The sequence below is a fragment of the Hemitrygon akajei genome, chromosome 7 (assembly GCF_048418815.1).
Source record: "Hemitrygon akajei chromosome 7, sHemAka1.3, whole genome shotgun sequence".
NCBI lineage: Eukaryota > Metazoa > Chordata > Chondrichthyes > Myliobatiformes > Dasyatidae > Hemitrygon > Hemitrygon akajei.
Genome location: NC_133130.1, coordinates 162,183,783 through 162,205,771, shown reverse-complemented (window position 1 = coordinate 162,205,771; position 21,989 = coordinate 162,183,783). Strand labels below are relative to the sequence as shown.

The following is a 21,989-nucleotide window of genomic DNA, read 5'->3' as shown; positions in this document are numbered from 1 at the left end:
CTTCAACATGAATAGTCATCAACTAGGTTAACTCATTACACTTAGGTAGGAAAATAAATTGTGAAGGACACATCAGGAGGCAATAAAAAGAATAAATGATTGTGTAAAGACTGAACAGATGGAGAATAATGCAAGAAAATACTTCATAAACTGTTCTTAAATACCAATCTGTCAACTCTTCACCTTTGAGTCAGAAACCACGTTATTTTAGCAGTTTGCCTCTATGAAGCACCTTTTAGATACTTTTCTTTGTGAAAAGTGCTATTTCAGCGTGAGGTGTGGACTACAATAAATCACACCACGTTCTGCAAAGTGAAAATTTTTTTAAAAAACTGGAAACCTAATATAAAAACAGTAAGTCTTGGAAACGCTCAGCAGGTCACACTTAATGTGGCAAGACAAACAGAATAAATATTTCACACCTTGTGTTTCTGTTTTTAGATTGCAGTCTACATCTGGAGCAGGTAACATCTGGGCTAACTGGCCAACATTTTGAGTTTTTTTAGAATTCCATTGGCCTTGAATTAGAAAAGATTGGGGAAGTGACCTGTGGCCTTTGTAGTAAAATGTTTTGTGGCTTTGGGTGACTTGAGCAAATGCAAGTTTTGTCCTCGATCGTCTGTGAAATTAATCCATTAAAATAGACCAAAGCTTGTGTGAATCTGACTTCAAATCTCAAAAGCCAAATGTTTCAGTGTTACATCAAATAATACTCAATGACTGTAAAACGAGTTAAATAAATTTTATTACATCTTCTATTCCATACTTTTTTCCACACAGTGTAGCAGTGCTGATAAATATGTACAAAACTATTGAAATTTCACTCCTTCCATCACAGTAGAAACACATCCCACACTCCATTCCAATACACTTAAAACGTTTCATAGTCTACAATCACAACGTCCCAGTTTCCTTAATGACTTTTATCATTTTGGTTTTCATCAATTATTATAGAATGATTTTAAAATAAGTTATGTGCTACAATAAATCTAAATTGAATCCAGAATGCCAGAGCAAATTCTAAATTCAAGGCACAAGAGGAGCACGTTTGTTTCTTTATTATAAATGGGGAAAAACATCTGTCCATATCTGCTTGGGGTCAAAATGGTACCAAATATTCAGTGTTTTGCTAAGATTGTTTAAAGTTCAAATATCGTATTTATTTACTGAGATACAATACAGAAAAGGCACTTCGAGCCCTTTGAGCTATGCCGTCCAGCAACTCCTCCGATTTAATCCCAGCCTAATCAATTAACCTTCTTTGGACGGTGGGAGGAAACCCACGCGGTCACAGGGACAGCGCACAGACTCCTTACAGGCAGTGACAGGAATTGAACCTGGGTCGCTGTTAAAGTGCCACCATGTTGCCCAGAGCAGTGATTCTGTGAACCACAACACAGTGATCCCACATTTCAAATACTTCATAGCGTGCTTCAAATACCGGGCAGTATGTTATGTCTTAAGACCATGAAATATCACATTAGCCCAGAGTGACAGAACGTAATGAGTAACCCGCATTCCTTCCATTTTAAAGTCTCTTCTTTTTCCCTGCACGAGTGTTTATTTGAGACTTTGCGAGTTGTGGAATTCACACTGGTTGAAGCTGTCTACAATTCTGCTGTCTTGACACTGTTTCTCTCCCCTGAGTTGCTGCCTGGGCTGCTGAGTACTTGCATTATCCATCTGAATCTATAATTTTAACTTTGCAGGTGCTAAGACTCCAGAATCAATTCGGTGAGAAATGCCCCTGACAGTGAGAGGGCAACAGCAGCCTCTGCCACTGTGTTCCATCTGTCATCTCCCAGGTGAAGGTGGCCTCACTGCCCTCAGCCATCTACCTTACACTGACATGCTGAATGTGTGTGTGAGGGGTAGGCAGGAACAGTTCCCTCAGCTGAATCCGCCTGTTTGCAAACATGACATTAGCATGTTTATTTATTTGTTTGTTTGTTTATTATTGAGATACAGCTTAGAATATGTCCTGCTGAGCCATGCCATCCAGCAATTGCCCAATCACGAGACAATTTGCAATGACCAATTAACCTACCAACTGGCTTGTTGTTGGACTGTGGAGGAAACCCACATGGTCATGGGGAGAACATACAAGCTCCTTATAGACAGCAGTGGGAATTGAACCTGGATCGCCTGTACTGTGAAGCGTTGTGCTAACCACCACGCTATGGCTGTCCATCGATTTTCAATGATGACTGAGGAAGACGGGCAGTTGCCCATGCTGCAAGTCTCCCCTCTCCACATTAGGACCCAGAGAGCTTGGGCACTGGTGTCGTCGCAGAGCAATATGTGGTTAAGTGCCTTGCTTAAGGACACAACACGCTTTCTCAGCCGAGGCTTGAACTAGCGACCTTCAGATCACTAGACCGACGCCTTAAACACTTGGCCACTACGCTACGGTGCTGTCCCATGAAACACCAGAGGATGATGGATCTCAAAGTTGCTCCTATATCCCAATTCTCAGGTCCTCAACAACTTGCTAAGTGTCACCAGTGACGGGCACATTACAGCAGCCACACCGAAAGCTTTCACCTGTGTGTTACAGTGGTTAAAATCGAACTTTGAATTTAGTAATTACTATAGCTCTGTTTATAAACGCAGTCAGCACATAATTGAAGAGTTATTTTTCCTACCCCAGAGAAGTGGAGGATAAATGATTTTGTGAACTGAATGGCCTCTAACACATATCAGGAGAAAAGACAGGACAATATTTGACAGGATTGGGTGGTGGGTGCTTCTTTGGTTAAGCAAAAAAAATTTCTGGATGAATCGCTCTCTCCTTGTTATCAGCTCTCCTGGTCTATCCTGTGAGGTCAATGGAAAGCAAACAGATTCTCTAATGCCAGAAAGGATTAGGTCTGACTGTTGGTGAAACAGCTTGGTTTAAATTATTAACTCAAAATGGCGAGGATTAAGCATGTTCCTGGAACTGCTGTGATCATCATTGTTCAGCTGGTTGGAGCCACATCCTGGAGATTAATCCTCATCTCCTGGGGAATTCTGGACGATATGAAGAATGGGCAACAGGACACCCTGGGGAAACCACATCAATGTCCTGACTGAGCGCCAGGATTTCTCGTTAATTATTGATTCAGGATTATTGACAGCGATGGTCTGAAAGCCGAGGAACAGCTGTCACCTGCAAAGGTCGAGCTCCCTTTCAGCTGTCATATTTTTCAGCTCTGATAAGTTGCTCAGAACTTGCAAGTCCAAGGTTGTTTCACCAATGTCAATAATTCCAGCTTCTGAAGGGTGTTAGCCCAAACCTTTCCTACTGGTCAGTGTAGTTTAGGGAGTAGGCTTTCACCCTGACTTAACTGAGGGAGGACAACTCATCGGGAATACAGGATCACAAGATTGCTATGGAACCTCCAATGAACAAGATCAGAAGGCTGCAGGCTCAGGCAGTTCCATCGAGGATATCTACAAGAGGTGATGCCTCAAGAAGGCGCCATCTATCATGAAGGACCTTCACCATCTGGGACATGTCCTCTATATTGCTACCATCAGAGAGAAGGTACGGAAGCGGGAATATACTCTGCATTTCAAGAATAGCTTCTTCCTCAACCATCAAGCTGTATAACGTTTGCATATCTGATCTCTACATAAACATAATAAGGTTCCCTCAACCCAACACTGCGGTGCCTAACTTAGCCATGTTGTTGGACTGGAGCCCTGTTACTGTGGAAAACAACAAACTCTGTTACTGGTTCAGTTTACTCGGCTTCTGGCTCACACTGGGTTAAACACCATGTGACCCACAGGCCCCTTGAAGCGTGTGTGGACTCTGGCACCCAGCCATGCCCAATCAAAGCCCAGACCATTTCAGTCCTCACTTCACCTTCCACAGGCATACACGTACTCTGGCAATGTGCGTCCCTGTTTGTGTCGGGCAGTCTCACGGGGTATGAGTTGGACCGGTCAATCCTGGACTTGTCTCTGAGATAATCTCTCAAGGCAACAGGAAGAACTGGACTTTCTCCAGCAGACAGTGGACCAGAAAGGAACAGATAAAGTAACAGGATAGTCATGTTTCGACACTTAAATTGAGAAAGTAGGATGATGGGAACACCACCACCCAACGTTCTTCTCCGAGTGACACGGTTCCCATAAAATAGCCGTTCCTTCATTAGAGTCCTGGAACTCTCAAACTAGCGTCAGCACACGAACTGTAGCAGTCCACGAAGGCCTAGGGTTACCGGGGGCGCCCTCGTTCCAAAGACAAGTGTAAAAGAGAAATGCCTGAAAGGTGACAATTCAAACTCCAGGTCCGTGTTACAAAGTTTTCTCAAAGCATCGGGGTATCACCCGATGGGGGGCCACACCACCACATTAGGAAGGGGGCCGGCATATCGACTGCCACAGCACGTCAAGCGAAGTAAAGTGCCACCACCACATATATCACCCACCCGATGGAAACGAAGACCCCAAAGAGCAGGCTGAACAACACCAACATCCGCGCCTTCCTCGAGGTGATCTCTGCGTGATCGTGGTCACCTCTGAGAATTGCCATCCGTGTCTGCAGGGGAAAGACAAGAAGACATTTAAAAAAATTGGGCTCAACAATTGTGCAGTCCTCCACAACAACCGCAGGACACTTCAACTGACAATTGAGTTGAGGGCAATAGAGAAATAATGCATGAGTTCTGAGCAGTTTCATTTTGATTCAGTTCCAGAGCCCAATCCAGTTCCATCAAGTCTGCTCCACAACTGATTTAACACCAGTTCAGTCCAGGTTCTGAATATAGATTTAGTCCAGTCCAGGGCTCAGTTTTTACTTAGTTCACAGCTCCTGAACCAGTTTTTGTCCAGGTCGGAGTCTGAACTAATTCCAGACCAGTCTAAGAGCCCTGACTGAACTTTCGTTAAATACAGCTCTGATTCAGTTCCAGTCCTGTCCAATGGAGGCCCGAAGAGGACAGAGACGGGCTGGTGGAATGGGTGGCTAAGTGACAGATGAACTTTAGTACTGAGAAATGTAAAATGTCTCCTCCTGGTAGGAAGAAAGGAAGAAGGGGGCATTTTAAACTTGTAGGTTAAAGGGGTACAGGGACAGCGGAGTCTGTGGGTATAAATGCACACTTCATTGAAAGGTTAAGGCAAGTTGAAACAGCACTTAATAAAATAACAGTTGTGTCCTGAGCTTTATAAATAAAGACAAAGAGCAAGGAAGTGTTGACGAGCTCTGGTTTGATCATAACTGGAACATGGTGCCTGTTTCCAGGGTCCACACTGAAGGGAATATGCAAAGGTTTTGGAGAAGGGGCAGAGACTTCTGTCATGAATCAGGGACTTCCTCTCTGTGCTGTCACCTTGCCAAAAGCATCGTGCTAGCATCAGTTTACATGCAATTAACACCCACGTTGCTTCAGGGGATCAATTAGGAGATATTTGAAGGATCCAATGATCCAGAATCTTCATAAATTACAAAAGCCAGTTATTATGAAAGATCAATACCTCATGTGAGAAGATGATGGCCAGGATTCCTGACAGAAGGCAACAGAAGACAGTGACCAGAACCGACTCCACCATGTAGTCCTTCGGAGGCCTCCCCCTTTGTTCCTGAGCTGGTTGGAATCCGGGCAATGGATAATTATACTGGAAGGAAAAAAGAAAACAGCTAGTGACAGACATGAAATCGTACCAATTGAATCTTTCCTACCCCTTTCCCTCCTCCAGTCCCGCCACACTCTGACATTTCTACACTCTTCCAATTCCGGCAAACGGCACAGTTTCGTTACGTGGTCACCACTCACTGAGGGTGTGCCTTAGCCCTAAGCCCGAGGAATCTCTCTTTAATGTACTCAGCTCTTCCTACATTCTTACTCTAGAGAGTAACAACTCCCTTATACTAGGAGCATCAAGGAGACACGTCTGGTAGCAGCTAACTGTAAACTCAGCTGAAGCAATGGTGCAGTAACAAGAGGCTTTACAGTGACAGTGGCCCCATCAACTTCCGAGTAGTAGTTTAACAAACTAAATACATGATCCACATATATACACATACAAGCCCACATGCACACACACACACGTATATCATGTGACCTACCTTAAAAGAACAAAGCTACATAACAGCAAAACCTTTATATATTAAGTACTTATACACTCTCGTACATTAGCACACCAGTTCTAAACCTGTCAGTCTACTTTTATTCAAAAACTTATACACACACACATTTATATATACATACAATAATAAATATGTTTTGTTAATCTCTCTATAATATAAAATGTATCACCATTCATATTCCATGTTACGTGAGTTCTTAGTAACTTTTTAAAAATAATTTCTGAAATAGAATTGAATTTAGTGCTACATTTGAAAAATAACACGAGGCCTTGCAAAGAACAGTTGGCATAAACATCGTCAGAAGTTTAGAAGGGCCAGCAAGCTCCCAAGTTCAGATGCTTCTGAAGACAGAAAAGTTTAAAAAGTAGAGACTGCCTTTTCAAAATTCAAAAAAGTTCAAAGTAATATTTATTATCAGAGTACCTACTGCACATGTCACTACATACAATCCCGAGATTACTTTTCCTGCGGGAACACTCAGCAAGTCTATAGAATAGTATAGTGACCGTAAACAGGATAAATGGAAGAGCAAGAGCATAGAAGACAACAAACTGGGCAAATGCAAACATAAATAAATAGCAATAAATAACGAGAGCATGAAATAAGATAAAGAATCCCTAAAGTGAGATTGTTGGTTGTGGGAACATCTCAATGGATGAGTGCAATTATCTTTTGTTCAGGAGCCTGATGATCGAGGGGTGGTAACTGTCCTTGAACCTGGTGGTCCGAGTCCTGAGGCTCGCGTACCTTCTACCTCATGGCAGCAGTGAGAAAAGAGCACAGCCCGGGGGGTGAGGATCTTTGATGATGGATGCTGCTTTCCTACAACAAGCCTTTTGTTGGAATAGAAAGTTATGAAGAGATATTTCAATAGTCATTGATGCACACTGCTGCTTCTGGGAAGTGGGCTGAAAAGCTGAGATCATTTAAATCATTTCACAGAAGGTCCCTATGAGAGATTTTAAGAGTCAACTATTTAATTGGAATTAGTTGAAAAATTGCAGTTATTAGATTTAAATTGCCAGCAAAAGATCTAAAGAAGAACTTTATTTTCATTTTTAAAGTTTGCCTGTAGATATCTCACCAATCACTGAACCAATCTTGTGTTCATCACAACACTGATCATTAGTTGGTTGTGTAACTCAGTTCGGCTAGCAGCTTAATCTAAGGGATGATAGCCCCCGGCCCGGCTAAACTTAAGAAACCTCATTTGGGTGGATACTGCGCGATGTATCCCTGGTACAAATCAGCACCACGGAAATAACAAACAGTTCACAATATGCGATTAAATGATTGAGCTTTATAGTTCTTAATTTGACTATCTGGTTAGTAAAGAAACAAAAAAAAAGGAAAAGGGCCCATTCTCATGAAACAATCTAATGCGCAATGTTGGAGCTCACTGATAAGGCCGCTCGTCCACCATCGACCTCCTCCGATCGTCGCTAACCTTTGGACCCTCGATCCAAGTCCACTCTGGCGGTCTACCAACTCTCTCTATTCACATCTTCTCTCCTCATCTCTCCCTGGCAAAGGACCGTGAATTCCCAGCTCCCAGACACACAAGGAAGAATAACTTCCGCTCATTGGTCAACAAGCCCCGTTATCTCCAGTCATAACCCAAACATTGCTGCTACAGAGAAACCATTACCTCAGCAGTGAAACATTACAGAGAGGCCCTTACATTAGCTGTGAAACCCTACAGCGTGTTATACTCTCCCCCCACCAAATTTAGTCATGTCCTCATGATGTTGAGATAATTTGCCAACCCTTCCTGCAAAACACAAAGTCCAATCCAGGTGCACAAGGCAGTGACATAGTTCCCCAAAACACTACAGGTCACACTCTAATCCCCTGGTGCTACGTAGGCCAGCCTATCCAATGGTCTCCTAACTCTCTGCACCCCCTCACCTAACTTGTCAGGTTCAGACACTACTGGGGAGACTTCGGGTCCACCCTGACCTATCACTCATGCCCACCTGCATCTCGGAGCCCTCTGTCCCATGGCCAAGCCCCACTTCCTTCCCTGCAGAGTCTCGCTGCAACCCAGGCTGCCCACAGATACCCCCACTTCACCTGACTCACCGGGAGAAGGGTCGGGAGTCTCTTCCTCAATCTCTGGGGAGTTAGCGAAAGGCAGCATATACCACACATCCAGGTTCGCAATCTCCGAATCAGTATCCCTCTCAGGGGTGGGGACCGGCCTAACCTTGCCTGCTGTTGGCCCTGCAATCGCCCCACGTCGCTGCAGAGTCCTCTTACTAGGTGTAGGCGCCAAGTCGGGCTCTGGGTCTACCTGCACCTCTAGACCCAGGGGCAGCAGGTGATTCCCATGGAGAATCTTGACAGGCCCGTTCCCCTCCTCTGGTTTCACCCGGAAAACTGGTAGGTTTGGCATCTGACTCTCCACCACGTAGGGCGTAGCCGCCCAGCGGTCAGCCAACTTGTGCTTTCCAGGTAGCCCCAAATTCCTCATGAGGGCTCGGTCTCCCGGCAGGAGTTGGGAGAACCTCACCTTTTGATTGTACCTCCTCTTATTTCCTTTCTTCTGCTTGGCAGTCTTGACCCCAGCTAATTTATAAGCCCTTTTCAGCTCTCTTCTCATATCAGACACATACTTCAGATAAGTCTTCGGTGGTAAGTCACCCTCGTCAGTCCCAAAACAAAGGTCAATGGGCAACCTCGCCTCACACCCAAACATCAGATAATATGGCGAGTACCCAGTAGCTTCATTTCGTGTACAGTAGTAACTGTGGACCAGATGCCCAATATGTTGACTCCACCTGCTCTTCTTGCTGATCTCCAGGGTCCTGAACATGTCTAGCAAGGTCCAATTAAACCTCCCTGGCTGGGGATCGCCCTGTGGGTGATAGGGCGTGGTCCTCGACTTCTCAACTCCCAGCATGTCCAGTAACTCACGGATGAGTCTGCTCTCGAAATCCCGTCCCTGATCACTATGACTCTGCCTGGGAAGGCCATAATAGATGAAATACTTCTCCCATAACACTTTTGCTACCGTAGACGTCCTCTGGTGCTTGGTAAGAAAAGCCCGAGCATACCTGGTGTAGTGGTCCGTGATGACTAAGACACTCGCTGTATTGCTGGCTCGGGTTCTACTGACAGGAAATCCATACACACCAGGTCCAGAGGGCCTGCATTCTGCAAGTGGGACAAAGGAGCTGCCCGTGTAGGCAGTGTCTTCCGCCGTATGCATCGAATGCACGACTTGCGGTATTCTTCGACCTCCGATTTCATCCGGGGCCAGTAAAACCGGTCTCTGAGCAATCCATAGGTCTTTTCCATCATCATGAAGAGACTTCAACGCAATCCTCCGACACTTCTCGAGCAGAACCAGCTGGCAACGCCTGGGGTGATGTGACCCGGAATAAGATCTGGTTCTTCAACTCCAACTGATGCTATTCTTGCAGTAGTGGAGGCACCGACGCGTGTTTCATCTTTTCCGCCTGAGCCAGGTTTTAAATTTGCAGTATGTCTTCTCTGTCACCATCCGTGCCGTACAGTTCAGCAAACAATCAGCAGGGTTTAAAGAGACGTATAACTGTTGTAGCTGCTCGTGACATTTGCCATTGAGCTATCCACTATACCGTTAAGCCAGGGGCTCCCAACTTTTTTATAAGCCACGGACCCCCACCATTAACCAAGGGGTCCATGGGCCCCAGGCTGGGAACTCCTGCTCTAAGTGGATGGATTCTTCAGTGATTCCGGAAGCAGCCTTTGGCCACTGGTTCACGAGGGTGAAGTTACTTAAATTACTGTCACACAAAGATAGGATTTACCAACAACCTTTTCCATGACCTGCCACTAAACAGAACAGCTCTCTGAATAAAGATTCACAATGAAATCCTTACATTCTCCTGAGATAGTTCCCTACAAAGGTAAGAACCAATGATGAAATGCACCCTCACCTAGTCCAGTCTTTTATCTATTGAACGAAAAGACATTTAGATATCGCAATGTCAAATCTGGCAAAAAGGTCACGGTCTGAGACATGGATTACCTACAACAGGCACTCCAAAGCACTGGAGAGAAGCCACCATCTTTGGCTCTGCAAAGTTCTCCAAATTTATGATGGCCAGTACAGAAGTGGTGGGCCAAAGGGCCTGTTTCTCTGCTATACAACTCTACTTGGTACCAACAAGTTAGTTAGTGATGTTCTGGGATTTCTTTTCCTCATGGATCACTTGCATTTTGTTCTCAGGCATTTTCCACTTACTACATCTACAAAGCTACCGCCTTGAAAAGCACTAATGTCCCAGGTTCAGTCCTGCTGAAGGGTCTCAGCCCAAATCGTCAACTGTTTCTTCACTTCCATTGACACTGCCTGATCTGCTGAATCTCTTCAGCATTTTGTGTGTGATGCTCCAGATTTCCAGCATCTGCAGATTCTCCAGTATTAATGTTCAAAGTTCAAAGCAAATTTATTATCAGTGTGCATAAACGTCACCAGATACAACCCTGAGATTCATTTTCCTGTGGGCATACTCAATACAATAGAATCCGCACCAACAGAGTGGACAACCAGCGTGCAAAAGGCAACAAACTGTGCAAATACAAAAAGAAAGAAAAAAATAAATAATAATGATAAGTAAATAAGCAATAAATACTGAAAACATGAGATGAAGAGTCCTTGAAAGTGAGTTCATAGGTTGTGGGAACAGTTCAGTGAAGTTATCCTCTCTGGTTCAAGAGCCTGATGGATGAGGGGTAATAATTGCTCCTGAACCTGGTGATGTGAGTCCTGAGGCTCCTCTACCCTCTTCCTGATGGCAGCAGTGAGATGAGAGTATCTCCTGGGTTGTGGGGGTCCAAATTGTCTAAAGTTTCCCCTTTGTCCCACTTCATTGTCTTAACTTCAGCCCTGTTTGCTACTCCTTACTCCAGTATTGAGGGAGTCACTTCCTGTTTTCCCACACTCTCTTTAAATCACTGTAACAACAAAACGGCCACAGTAGATACCTGTCCTTAATGAGGGTGTGCTGTATTGTGCCTTCTGCAGAGTATTATATGACTGATTTAGATTAAGAGCATCAAAGACAAATTGTGGAGCTCTACTTTCAACTGAGGCATAGTGCTGTAATAGTTCAACTTAACGTGGTACAGTTTTGTTAGAAAAAGTAACAGTTGTGCTAACAGCTAATGGTGCTTGAACCACAAAAGCGACAGTACACCCATATTACCACACACACATCCCCTGCTCCCTCTCCCCTTTTAAGCACCTTCTTAAATACAACTGTTTCATTCAGCTTCCAGGCAGTTTACCCGGTACGTGGCTCGATATCAGGTTGATTATTGGTTTTGTGAACTTGTCTAAAGAATGTCGAAGGTGCTCTATAACATGTAGGTTGTTGTCATGAATTCCATTTCCAAACTGGAACTCTATCCCACGTAAACCTGGAGCTGATACTAACAGAACTGTAGAGTGATACAAGAACAGGAAATGTTGGAAAACTCAGTTTTTAAAAAAAAATTAATAGTTTTATTTGTCACACACACAGTAAAATGTGTCATTCTGTGTTCATGACCAACACAGTCAGAGGATTATACTGGGGACAGTCTGCAAGAGTCACCACACTTCTGGTGCTAACAGCATGCTGATAATTCACAAACCCTTAACTGTATGTCTTTGGACTGTGGGAGGAAACCAGAGCACCCGGAGGAAACACATGCAGTCAAGGGGAGAACGTACACATTCCTTACAGACAGCAGCAGGAATCACACCCCAATCTGATCACTGACAGTGTAAAATGATTGTATTAACTGCTATGCTACCCACGTAGCTTTCTGTATGAGAGCCCTACCTGCGAGGTGTGTTTGATGGGGGGTGTTTGAAGGAGGAGAAAGAGCAAACGGTGTTTTGTACATGTTACGTGGTTTTCAGTTCTGTGATGCCTGTTGTGCTGTCATGTGACTGCAAATTAGAACAATGTTGTAAGGAAAGAGTTAAAGTTGATTCCTCCTTGGTATGTGTTAATATGTGTAACAGTAAATGGAAACTTGTAAAACAAAATGGTGTAGTCTGAGTTGTGGAAATGTTTTGAGAAAACACAAGGGAACTAGTCCACAGCAGTGTTTTAAGTACTGAGTGTGAATACTGTACCAGTCTACAGCCATGAGATTAGATAATGGTGAGAAACATGCTTGGTTGGAAAATACTAAGGTAAAATTTATGTTAGATTTTTGAAGGGATCTTGAAGAATATAAAAAGATAAAAAGGGGCAATTTCTTTGTATAAGTGGGGATCTTCTCTTAGGCTGTGTCACGACTAGTGCTAAGGGCTAGAAGTAGAGATGGATGAGAGAGGGAGAGGGAGATAGGGAGAGAAGGGGGGGAGAGAGAGAGAGACTGAAAAATTTGTCCAACAACTGAGGTGCACCTTGACAATATATTGTGTGGCACGGCTTCAAGATTGATCAGTAAGTCTTATTTCATCCCTTTTACTATTTTATTAATCACTTTTCTTTCTTTCAAAATTTTATTCTTTATATAATTCTAAGAAAGCAATTTCTTATAACCTTTAACACGTGTACAGAGCATCGTTTGTTTGTGGATACATCTTGCTGCTGAGTCAGAAGAGAGCAAGGAACACATTTTAAAGTATTCTCATTACGTGTGCCCGTCGTGCTCTTGACGGTTCAGTGCAGCCGGAGACTTCTAAAGGTTCCCTGTGTCCTGATGTATGGGTGTACAAGTGCAGGTGATGACCTCCTCCGGGGGCTCTCTAATGCCCTAAGTCTTGTGAGTCAAGCTCTATCTACCTAAAAGCAGCGAAGGTCGTGGGATCGCTTTACCGAACCCGGATCGAATCCCTGCAGGCAAGAGGATTCGGTTAATCATTATGCTAATACAGTAAACTAAGCGTCCTGTCTTTAGTTCCCTTCTAGCTGATAAGATCAGCACTGAATTCTCCAGTTGTTCTGAAGTCAGCCAGCAAAGGATGCACAGAGTTTCAAACACCTATTAAGTATAGAGCTTCTATTAAGTATTAAGTATACAGCTTCTCTGTCAACACGTTCAATCTATGAAGAGCAACTTTAAAGATCCACAGTTAAACTTTTAGGCCCATCTTACAGCCACATTTGTGCCATCAATATTGTGTTCAGAATGAAGATCTGAGCAAAGGTCATCAGGCTGAAACATTAACCCCGTTCCTCTCCACGATGATGATTCCGGCTCTGCTGTCTTTACCTTCATTTGTTTTCATCTCAAATTTCCATGATCTGCAGAATTTTGTTGAGTCCTTTTCAAATGTAGAGGGAATGCAGCAGCTAAGTAGTGCAGAACAGGACTCAGGGATCTGATAATTGATCTGATAAGCAGTTTGCTGGGAAGATCGAATAAAATGTGATCAAAAGCAGAGAGAGAGAGCAAATGGGATTTTGTACAAGGCGTTGATATGCTTTGCACTGCACTATTTAAAAACAGTACGGATGTAAGTCCAATAATATGCTTAAAGAAAATTGAAAAAAGTCGTACAGCACAGAACAGGGTCTATCAGCTCTACAGATCCATGCTGACCCTTTTTGTCCATCTACATTAATTCCATCTGCCTGTGTTGGATCTGCATCCTTTTACACATTGCCTACTTAAGTACCTGTCTAAAATGTAATAATTGTACCCAATTCCATCATGTCCTTCCAGATATCAAACACATTCTCTATAAATAACCTCACCCCTTTAAAACTCCTTTCTTTCATTTTAAACCTATGCCCTCCTGACTTTGATGCCCCTAATATGAGAAAACAATTCTGGCTATACTATTTATGCTCCTTATGATTTTATTTCTCTACTCTGGGTAGCAGGGTGGAGATACATTTCTACCAAAGGAGGTGTAAGGCGCTCCTTCCCTCCGCTAGCCTGCAGGTCACCCTCGGGCAATGTGTAGCACCTGCTTAGCCCCCAGTCAAGATCAAGTGAAGTCACGGGAGCAGGAGGTGGATGGTCGTATGAGCAGGGGGTGCATATCACAAGTCCTGGTTATGTGACCACTGATGCAAACTACTGCTGTATAAAATTTGCCAAGAACAATCCTAGTCTTGGAAAAACCATCATCGCCCACATCATACGACACGGCACATAACGAACGAACCAGCTCACCCCTCAGCCTCCTTTGTTCCAGAGAAAAACAAGCACAGCCTTTAATACTATTGATGACCTCTTAAGAGTGGATTTCAATGGCCAAAGAGCGAGATGCTTTTTTTGAACATTATAACCATGAATTATGTAAGGGAAACAAGTCCACCTAGTGCCCTTCATGGTCTCAGTGCCAACTTGTTTGATTTGGAATGCAGGTGTTAGGGCGTATTCTGGAGTTATGGAAATACAGGTGGCCCCTGTATTTCGAACATTCGCTTTATGACAACTCGCTGTTATGAAAGACCTACATTAGTACCTGTTTTCGCTAACCAAAGAGGATTTTCGCTTTTATGAAAAAAGACGCCCGCTTTATACGTCTGTTTACCCCTGAGAAAGACTACAATGACCATGAAGCCTTGTGTGGGCAGTTGTTTGTGTATGCGTGTACGTGCATAGGCGTGTAGGTGCCGATTTTTTTCCTCCAAATCGATTTTGGCTCAGTGTCTTCCAGAATTTGATAAGTGAAACTACACCGTAATACAATATTTCTACTTTATATAGGCTGTATATTTATCATATCATTCCTGCTTTTACTACATGTTAGTGTTATTTTAGGTTTTATGTGTTATTTGGTAGGTTATTTTTTGGGTCTGGGAACGCTCAAAAAATTTTCCCATATAAATTAATGATAATTGCTTCTTTGTTTTACAACATTTCGGCTTACAAACGGTTTCATAGGAACGCTCTACCTTCAGATAGTGGGGGAAACCTGTACTCATTTCAACAGCAACCAGTCTTCAGATCTGAATGTGGATTGTAGATTGAATTTAAAATACAGCTCTGAACAAAGGTCTTCCTGGAGCTGCAGACTGGGGTTAACTGCAGACCAGGAAACACTGTCTGCATGTGCATGAATGCAATAAACACCCAAACAAAGATTTTTATATCTACCAGCTGTGTCTGTCCAGTGGCTTCATTCACAGTCTCAACACAGGCACTATTGTAAGGAAACACACTGGATATTCCGGTTACATTGTAAGGAAATACACTGGATATTCCGGTTACATTGTAAGGAAACACACTGGATATTCCGGTTACATTGTAAGGAAACACACTGGATATTCCGGTTACATTGTAAGGAAATACACTGGATATTCCGGTTACATTGTAAGGAAACACAATGGATATTCCGGTTACATTGTAAGGAAATACACTGGATATTCCGGTTACATTGTAAGGAAACACAATGGATATTCCGGTTACATTGTAAGGAAATACACTGGATATTCCGGTTACATTGTAAGGAAACACAATGGATATTCCGGTTACATTGTAAGGAAATACACTGGATATTCCGGTTACATTGTAAGGAAACACACTGGATATTCCGGTTACATTGTAAGGAAACACAGCAACCAAGTGTCAGCTCACAAACTCTCAGAGATGGATAGTGGATTTTGATGATGTTGGATGAGGAATAATTGCCGTAAAAAATGGATGAAAGATCACCCTTGTTCTTCTTCGTGGGACACAGCCATAGAGTTGGCCCTTCGACCCTTCATCTCTCTGCCAACCATCATGCCTATCTTTATCAGTTCCACATGCCTCTGTGCACTGATCAGTCAACTATCTGTCCTGATGACTCAAATGCTGTTACCGTCCCTGCCTCCACCATCTCCTCTGGCAGTTCATTACAGATACCAAATACCACTGGTGGGAAAAATAAACTCCTCACGTTGCCTTTAAACCTTCTCCTCTCACCTTCAGTTCATGGCCTCTAGATTTTAACAACCCTACACTGGAAAAGACTGTAGCTACCCCTCTATAAATGCCTCTCATAGTTGTATATACCTCTATCATGTCACCTCCCTTACTCCAGGGAAAAAGGACCCAACCTATTCAGTGTCTCCTTACAAGTCCTCTAGTTCAGTCAGCATTTTAATGAAACTTTTTAGATTCTGATCCATTTATTTGTGCATCAAAACACACAGTGAAATGTGGTGTTTAAGTTAACAACCAACGAGACCCAAGGATAAAGTGTGGGGCCAGCCCATAAGTGTTGCTACACATTTCTGGCGCCAATGTAGCATGCCCAACTTGTTCAGTGGAATGGTACAGAACACAGCAAAACAAACCCCTCACAACCCCTTACAGCCCTCCAGCCCCAGGACCAGCCGTCTGTGCCTCCGGGCTCACAGACATTAGGCTTCGATCTGCTCAGTGGACTTGCAGACGCAGGGCTCCAGTCATCGGCCCCCAACCTCCGATCGACCTCCAGGCTTTCCTGCGCCCACTCCAGCTCAGCCACATCCTTCCTTTGGTGTGGTGACCAGAACTTCACACAATCCTGTAAGTGTGGCCTCACCAACTCGAGCATGATGTCACAAATCTTCAACCAGTGAAGGCAGAGAACACTTGCCCTTCTCACTACCATGAGGCGCCACTTCAGGGAACTGTGTACTTGTAAGCACCAGCCGCAAGCCTACTTAACACTTGTCTAAATGAGTCTCAATTTAACTCCTCAGTGGGCAGACAGCACCCTCCCTCACTCCTGCACAGATCTTACAGCCACCCCAAAACCTGCAGACCGGGCACGAAACAGTCATCTCAACTCTGAGTGATACTGAAGAAGGAGAAATCGGGAACATCCCAGAAATCACTGTACATTGACATCCCATATTCAGTAGGATAAGGAGCCCATTAACAATTTTTGTTTCAGAGAATTTCTTCGCCCTTCTGCCAAAGCACAAGTGAATACCTGAGCACAAGGAGAACAGGGAAAATCAAATCCCACGAGGGAACAGCAGCCAAACAACAGGCAGGATTTACAAATATTACTAATCGACTGGTCACAATACATCAATGACAGAAACTAAAGCGCATAAATAATCTAAATTTTCTGAAAAGAGAGTTATCAAAAATTGGATCTGGTTCCCTTTACAACTGATGGCCAGCTCTTGCTGATCCCCCTCAGTGGGATCTTGTTGAAAGTAGTCGAAGACTCACACCTCATAGGCAAAATGATAAAGAGTCACTACTTACAATTGAGAAAGGGTAGTTTCCAGGTAGGGCTTGCTGGTTCTGGTAAAAGACTTGATCCTGTGCTCCTGGCTGGTACATGACAGGCAATTGTCCCGTGAAAGGTGCCTCATAGAAAGGGTAGAGGAGGTGCACTGCCTTTGGATCTGGTGGAGAATATGGAGGAGGCTCTCCAACAAAGGCTCTGTTTATATATCCCAGGGAGTCTGTACCTTGCTCCACTTCACTTGTATCCTTTGGTTGGGCAGGAAAGTCAACAACACGATGGTGCCCACCAGAGCTTGCCTGGCCCTGGGTGAAAGGAGGTTCCTCAATGAGTTCACTGGAGGGGCTGGCCAAGGCCACAAGCTGTGACGGTTCTCCAGAATCATTTCTCACATGGTTCCCATTGCCTTGTGATCCCATCTGTCTTTCAGTTCTATTTTCTCCCCCCGCCGCACCTGAAGAAACACAAAACATAAATAACAGGAAAAAATTGATACATTGATGTGGTATCTTACACCATATCCACATCAGCAAATCAAATTGTACCTTCCAAATATCCGGACCTGACTTGCACTACCTTACTTTCCCTTTTCTAATTATGATTTATAATTAAAATTTTTATTATGTTTACTTCGATTTGTACTTAAGGGAGCACGAAGCGCAGAATCTAATATCGCTGTAATGATTGTACACTTTAGTATCAATTGTTTGGCGACAATAAAATAAAGGAAAGTAAATTGTTATGTCTTTCCTGATTGGTGTTGTTATTTTATTTCTAATTACTGGATCTCATTGCATAACTGTAAGCTCACAGCTATTGTCGATTACTTACAATCACGTTGTTAAGCAATTAGCCTTTGACATTAGGTCGACCGTTACATAATCGCTTGTTTGTTCATCTATTCGTTAGAAGCACTTGTTTGAAATTGAAGGAATTTGAATCACTATTTGAATTTGACTATTTGAATCACTATTTGACACCGGCTCCTTGCGTCCTGTAACGTGTTGCTGAATAATAAAACCACCTTCAACTACAACTAAAACGGAATTATCTATCTGTCTAGCTTGAGAAAACGGGGAATGCTCTTCAGCAAGGGCAGAATACAAATACCTTCAAAATGTATAGTCCCTATTGTGAAGTTTGGCCCACTTTTGAATAAGTTGGAATAAATGTGACTACCTTGCACATTTCAAGTCAAGTCAGGTCACTTTTATTGTCATTTCGACCATAACTGCTGGTACAGTGCATAGTAAAAATGAGACAATGTTTTTCAGGACCATGGTGTTACATAACACAGTACAAAAAACTAGACTGAACTACGTAATAAAAAACACAACACAGAGAAAGCTACACTATAGACCTACACAGGACTGCATAAAGTGCACAAAAAAAGAGCAGGCATTTACAATAAATAATAAACAGGACAGTGGGGCAAGGTGTCAGTCCAGGCTTCGGGTATTGAGGAGTCTGATAGCTTGGGGGAAGAAACTGTTGCATAACTTTAAGTAAAAGATTTCAATATTCAAAAGATGGTTCAATGTTAACTAGAGATAGAGGTCGTCTCCGAACATGAGTGCTATAAATTTATGCATTGTTGACTCTGATAATTAACCATCTCAAATCTCTGATTCTATGGTGTTAATACCTCCGTCACTTAACTGTAATGCACTTTCAGTGTTTGTTCACACAACATGGAAACTGCTGGACACTTATTGTCCACCCCTGATTGCCTCTCTCTGAGAAGTCAATTGAGATTCAACCACCTTAGTGGGTCTGGAGTCACCTGCAGCCTGGACAGGTGAGGACAGCAGATCGTGTTTTTACATTTACCCCAACGTCAAAGCTTATCCCACAGGCAATTTTAAAGATGTAGATCTGAGAGAGAAATGTTTCTAGTTGTAATGGAACTTTTAGTTGAAACCAAATAATGATGCAAGTCACTGGATTAAAGAGCGTGTCTTATGAGGACAGGTTGAGTGAGCCAGGGCTTTCTCCTTGGAGCAAAGGGGGATGAGAGAAGACTTGATAGAGGTGCAGAAGATGATAAGTGGCATAGATAGAGTGGATACTCAGCCCCTTTTCCCCAGGTTAGTTATGGCTAATGCGAAAGGACATACTTTTAAGGTGATTGGAGAGGGGATATCAGATGGGTGATATCTGATATACTGTACTGATATACTGTTGTACTGTTCCATTTTATGTTCACTTACTCTCACGCAGAGAGACTTGAGTCACTTCACACATCACGAGCTTCTACACAAGCAGAGTTTATGTTTAAGTATTGAAATAAATGAAATCCAATATTTTCTGCCTGGTCACGTACAGATTATTTTCGGTTCAGACAGAAGATTCAGCAGCAGTGGAGATCATGAATTGGTGTAAAACTCTTGACCAGTGCTTTAGATTTTTGTGTCAACTGAAGACCTTGGAAGGTGGCAGATCTGTAGACAAGGCCCCAATCTATAACTGCAAATTCAACCCCCCCACTCCATTTTACAGTTACCCAGAGGTAAAATCACCCCATTATCTTCCAGTTGACACTAAGTGTGTAAGAGTGTAACTATACAAGGAATACTAATGCTGGAATCCAGAGCAAAGAATGAACAAAGTGCTGGAGGAACTCATTGAGTCAGGCAGCATCTGAGGAGACAAGGAAATGGTCAGTGTTTCAGACCTTATAGCCTTAAAGAAGCCACTCTATTGAACACCCCTCACCTGAGAAATGGAGTGAAGCACTGCCGTTACTTGATGCAACACTCCTGATATTGAAAAAAGGATCAAATTGTCCAACTGAACTGTAAACAACCTGAGCAAGAGATTGTTCGAGAGAACTTCCACATCAGCAAGAAATATGCAAGCCTCCTGTCAAAGTACCTTGCAACTTTCAAGAATTCAGTCACAGCTGGGTCCAATCTTTACAAATTTTTAATTTAGAAAGGCCAAGGTTGGGATCACTGAATTTACAGCGCAAAAAAAAAGATCAATCAGTCTATTATCCACATCTCCCACGTTATTTCATCACACCCGTCTACAGCTCCTTCTACTCTCCTCATGTGTTAGTCAGGCCTTCTCCTGCTCCTTGTGGAAGCACATTCCACTCTCATTGTGAGGCGGTTAACATGAGGACCAATACATTTTGCCCCAATCCAGTACAAGCGGTTTCCCCAATTAGTCAAAGTTTCATGGAAGTATTTTAAAAAATATAAAAAAGACAAACTGATTTTAACCGAGTAACTAATTTTGTATTTAAATGACATACAGAATGAATCAGAACACTACCGACACCTCTACAGTGCTGTAATACTGTGAATTAGTTCCTCATATTCATCGATGCAGGGATTGATCCAGTGTTTGCTGCTGTGTTATTTTGATTGACTGCAATTGAACAAAATCAGCACAAATGCCCAGTGCAGATAGTAGACTGCTTTCATACAAGCTTTCCACGATTGCATCCTCCAAGCTTTCATTTTCTTTTAGACACGCAAGATGATTGTTGAGACCGCTGGTTTAAGATGGCGCTACCAAAAGCGTGCGACAGTTTGAAAGCAAAGGAATTTAATTAAAACCATTATTAATAACACTTTTTTCGAAGTATGTTGCGATAAACAATCACTGCAAACAATGACGAACGAGCAAAGGCAAAGTGAATTTGCTGGATGTGCCCTGCTGGTGCACTGCAGGATTGACACACTTGCAGTTGGAGCCGTGCTGGTTGGAGTGAACGATTCGGAGGGGAGAAGACGAGGCAGTGGAGTTCCGATGCCCGTCCCAACTTAACGCAGGAACGAGGGTGGACTGCTCTAAGTACTGAGCCGATTTGGAAAGGTTGAGAATGGCTTCTTCAGCTGCAGAGTCCAGGTCCAAAGCGAATTGCAGGGCGGCACTGTCAAGGCCTGGAGCGACTCGCCAGTCCGGGTCCTAATGCGAGGGACAATCCGCTATTTAGACAATCTAAACGCCAGCCCAGACAGACTGCAAAGGCAGAGTGCTGAGAATCAGCTGAGGTTGGGTCACTCTGGGGGCCAAGTCAATCTGGAGTGGTCGAAGACGGCTTCTTCGGCATTTAGGCCTGGAGCGATTTGCTGGTGGCGGGGCCCAGGACCTAGTGCAGGTTTGAATAATTTAAACATCAGCCCAGATAGTCTGGGGGCTTCTCTCTCTGAGATAGTAAGGCTGTGGGACTGGCCTGGCTGCTGTGCTTAGTGTCTACAAACTTTGCAACAATTTCCCCCACTAATATGATGAACTGAACACTGAGGCTTTGGGCCTACTCTGGGGATTTGGATCTGCGGTTCAGTTTGGTTTGGAATGTGTTGTTGCTCACTTCTATTGTTAATATAATTTGATTCGTTTTTTAATTTCTCTGTGGGCACTGTGGGGTTGGCGGGGTTGATCTTATTTTTTAATTGGGATCCTTGTTTTGCGACTGACTGTAAGCAAGCAAATCTCAAGGTGGTATAATTTATACATTCTTTGATAATAAATGCACTTTGAACTTTGAACTTCATAGTTCCTAACTTGCCAAAGTAGTGAAATCATTTCACTTTCACTCCCGGTCGTTTCTGGCCTGAATGCTTGAAACCGCAGAGACAAAAACAATTCTGAATTGTCTTACTGATTATTTCTTGCCAATTATCAGTGACAAAAGTCACTGCTTTTTGAACACAAACACACGCAACTGACGCTATTTAAAAACTGTTCGCTCTCAGGCACAGTGCCTAACAAGTGCGCATGACTGACGCTGGTTAGAAACTGTTCAGTAACAATCTCCTGTCCCAGTTAAGCAAAGGG

At 43.3% G+C, this 21,989-nt stretch overlaps 1 protein-coding gene across 3 annotated transcripts in view; it reads right to left on the bottom strand.

Annotated features, from left to right (window-relative positions):
- Positions 1-717: 717 nt before the first annotated feature.
- The window catches only part of LOC140731118 (proline rich transmembrane protein 1B), a 25,490-nt gene continuing 4,218 nt past the window's right edge, over positions 718-21,989 (bottom strand). For all 3 annotated transcript variants that reach the window (XM_073052427.1, XM_073052428.1, XM_073052426.1), the window contains exons 2-4: positions 17,216-17,652; positions 5,470-5,610; positions 718-4,531 (exon numbers count right to left, since the gene is read on the bottom strand). In XM_073052427.1, the coding sequence (XP_072908528.1) occupies positions 4,382-4,531; positions 5,470-5,610; positions 17,216-17,652 (728 nt within the window). In that variant the 3' untranslated portion in view covers positions 718-4,381. The remainder of the gene's footprint in view (positions 4,532-5,469; positions 5,611-17,215; positions 17,653-21,989) is intronic.